General features: G+C 29.0%; 1 protein-coding gene across 1 annotated transcript; it reads right to left on the minus strand.

Annotated features, from left to right (window-relative positions):
* Positions 1–477: 477 nt before the first annotated feature.
* LOC103491143 (acetylajmalan esterase-like) lies at positions 478–2,146 on the minus strand. Its single transcript, XM_051086318.1, has 5 exons — positions 1,873–2,146; positions 1,558–1,773; positions 1,288–1,436; positions 912–1,185; positions 478–804 (listed from the first exon to the last, which is right to left on the minus strand). Exons 1-5 carry the CDS (start codon positions 2,126–2,128, stop codon positions 587–589), a joined length of 1,113 nt encoding a protein of 370 aa, XP_050942275.1. The 5' UTR covers positions 2,129–2,146; the 3' UTR covers positions 478–586.
* Positions 2,147–3,755: the final 1,609 nt, after the last annotated feature.

Here is a 3,755-nt window from a genome sequence, read left to right on the forward strand (position 1 = left end):
GATATACACAAATTATTAATCTTAAAAGTGCTACCAAATTGCAATAATTATTTTTATCAAGATTTTTCTTAATGTAAAGTTGAACCATGATATCGACAGTGATATAAAGAAGAGAAGAATGAAGATTTTATTACTTTTAATTATTCAGGTTCTATTTCTTAAAAAAAAACATTTAGAAGAAGAAAAAGTGTAAGATAGGTTTGTTGATTTTTTAAATGTTTATAGTTTAGGGTTTAGCAAAAATCATATTTCTTAATTGTTGATTTCACAATCATCTTCATTGTCAATTTTTTCTATAACCAAAATTATACAAACCATAAAATTTTTAAATCGTACTAAAGCATGTATATATATATATATATATATAAATTGAGTTAAACTCTTTTCAACTAAATAAATCTACATTAAAAAAAGAACATTAAAGCACCACACCATCACCACAAAAATAAAAATTAAACAATGCAATATACGAAAAGGTGAAAGCAAAAGTGAATCTTTATTAATAAAATTCAGAAGTTTATGTAATTTTCTAACTCAATTACAAAACATAAAATAAAAACACCACCATATACATAGTTGGAAAAGACTAAACAATGCAATGCAATTTAGGAAAAATGTCATGTATGAGCCAATGTGTCATGAACTTGTAAGTGCTTTGTGTCAAATGGACTCCATCCCAACTGATATGTTCATTAGGATTTGGGCAAACTTCAACTCCCTCTACTCCACACATTTGCATCAGGTTAAACCTGTACTCTCCTCCAATCCCACAGCATGATTTTTGCAATGATTCTTCATCAAATCCTGTACGTTTTTATATATTTACATAAATAATTAAGTAGAAAAATTAAAATTAGATTGAGAAATGTTGTAATTAAGAGAATAGTAGCTAGAGATAAAAAATTACATACCTAGAACGAAAGCATGACGAATAATCCATAGAAATGCATTGTAATAATCACCATATACGATAACGGTATGTGGATTCTCTTTCTTGAGTACTTCAATGGTTTGCTTGATTTGATTGTTATGATAAGTTGCCAAACCATTCAAATCCTTTAAACAGTGAAGCTCGTCGTAAGCGGATGAATCGTTAGTATGGAATCCAGTAAGATAGATAGGGAAGCATCCAATTGGAAAGTTTCCAGGAACAACAACTCGAGTAGCGCCGTAACTTATTACTTTCTACAAAGGTTACAAGCAAAAGAAAGACAGTGATCATCTCATGCATTCATATATGGGATATATATCATCTATGTTATATTGTTAGACAAAATGAACATATACCTCAACGGCACTCTTAATGGTTTGAACAACATCAGGTACCATGTCTTTGGCCTCTTCAATAGTTTTGCCTTGGAATAATGCATAGTTATAGTCATTGCCACCAATCTCACCCACCAAGAACAAAGCACTCCTTAATTTCTCGTTGCAATCTACGCATAAATATATATATATATATATATATGAAAACATCAAAACATTACATCATCGAAACACAAATTAATCTTAGTATATGTAAAATGTAAGTAGCTAGTATGTTAATTAATCAGTCACCTCTTTGATTGTGACAAATAGAGTTGAAATGAGAGAACATCCAATCAAGTTGATGGTCGAGAGAAGAGTTGGTAACTGGAGATAAAATTTTGTAATTTGTAAAAAGATATTGAGAAGGTAAAGCTGTCGAACCAGCCACTGCGAAGTTGACTCCATGATCCATCGAACCATCTTTATTCAAGTAAGGACTCACCAAAGGAAGTCCAGCATCTAAAGCTACAAATACATCGAGTCATCGTTATTATAATTAGTTTGCGACATATGAAAACAGTAGCTGAAAACATGTATAGAATATACATGGAAGGTCATGCTTACCAAAGAAATCAAGCATAAGTAGACCGTTGGAGCATCGACCGGTGGGATTGTTGAAGAAAGATTGGCCATAGGGAAGATGAGAAAAGGGAGTGTTGGGGTTTTCACGAATGAGATTTCCGGTGTCGGAGATTGAGTCGCCGAGTTGGTATATAGCGTCGAACATACAAGACTTAAGTGGATGAGCTTTGGACGATCCCAAAACAAGAATGAGAAAAAGAAGAAAAAGAGAGAAAGAAGATTTGGTAGAAACCGCCATTGATGAATGCTTATTGTGTTTGAAGTTAGAGAGAAGTGATGAAGGGAGGGAATGATGAGTGGTTTATTTATAGCTTCAATTATTATTTCTTCCCTATCCTTTTCGGATTTGTAGTATTTTCGGTTTAATTAATTTCCTAATCCTTCAAGGAGTGGGAATTTCCGAAATCTCCGATAACAAATATTATTTAAAACGTATTCTTTTAATTTATAAATTATGGAACCGATAAATGTTTAAATTTATGTGAGAGTATATTATTTAACAATATGTTGGAAATTACATTTTTAACCTTTTTATGGTATTTTTTACATTTAGGCCAAAAATAATAAGATTTATAGTTCAAAGATAAAATAATTGTATATCTAGTAAAAAAAATGTAGTACAAAAATTAGTAAAAGATTAAAAAACTCATGCATATCTATTATTTTGGACGTTTTTTTCGTGAATTTTCAAATTAAACTTTATAATTGATAATTACAATCAATGATAATAATTTCTTTTAGTGATATCACTGATATTAATGATATACCAGTTGTTTTCATTAATTGGTGTTATAAGTTGTTATCAATGGATAGCAACTTTTAGAGAGAATTTTTTTTTTTCACATTTATCACTATTACAAGTGCTTCTTCCTGGTTTTCTCAAATTAAAAAGTTATCGTCGATAGCAGTTATCAATTTAAGAAATGTGTTATCAGTTGTTTCCATTAATATTAACTATCAGTGATAATTTTTATCAATGGCAGTCACTGAAAAAGCAGACTTGATATTTTGAAAAAAAAAAATTAAAAGTTATTGTTGATAGTAATTATCGGAGTAATTGATAGCTACTATAAGTTGTTATCGCTGATAAATGCTTCAATTTGAGAAATGTACTATCAGTTACGATCATTAATATCAACTATCAATGATAGTTTCAATCAATGGCAGTCATTAAAAAGAATTACTAGAGTCGAACTGGTCAACATATACTGTATTTACCGTTATGCTATATTTTAGTTTATTTTCTAAACTGTGTTATTTGCTATATATTTTTTTAAAATAATAATTTTTTTATACTCAATTTTTAAAATAAATGCATTTGATTCCTGTATTTTTTTTTTCTTAATGAAAAAAAATTGCAACCATCCTTAGGTTAGAAATATAATTTAAGAAGTTATAGTTTATTTCTAAAATTTATACTCATATTAGCTTTGGAATTTTAACTTGACTCGAAAGGTTTCACTCTAACAAATTTTAAAGTTTATCAATAATGCATTTTCACTTTATAATCATACACAGTGCACGCTAGTATTGGAGTTCGAACCACATGCAATTAACATGTTTTCTTTTTAGTTTAATAACATGTGGAATGTAGGTCGAACATATATAACATTTTGATGATGGATTTTATGAAATTTATTTACGTTTAAATACGAAATACTTTTCATCAAACAAAGTCAATTCTTTGGACTTTCGTTGGATTTTCAACGGAATGTAATATTATCATTATTGTTGTCTCACTGTGGATATTAAACTATCAATATTAGTGTCCAAGATTTTGATGAATGTTAAAATACATGAATCAATTTTAAGACTTTTGTGGATGATATTTGTCTTATTCAATCGAGTTATGTTTAAACTTTGAT

This window comes from Cucumis melo, chromosome 6 (assembly GCF_025177605.1).
Source record: "Cucumis melo cultivar AY chromosome 6, USDA_Cmelo_AY_1.0, whole genome shotgun sequence".
Lineage (NCBI taxonomy): Eukaryota > Viridiplantae > Streptophyta > Magnoliopsida > Cucurbitales > Cucurbitaceae > Cucumis > Cucumis melo.

Coding starts and splice junctions, on each gene's coding strand:
- LOC103491143 (XM_051086318.1), bottom strand. CDS start 2,128: ATGGCGGTTTCTACCAAATCTTCTTTCTCTCTTTTTCTTCTTTTTCTC. Junction 1,774..1,872: donor ACTTATGCTTGATTTCTTTG/GTAAGCATGACC, acceptor ATGTATTTGTAG/CTTTAGATGCTGGACTTCCT. Junction 1,437..1,557: donor TATTTGTCACAATCAAAGAG/GTGACTGATTAA, acceptor ATTTATGCGTAG/ATTGCAACGAGAAATTAAGG.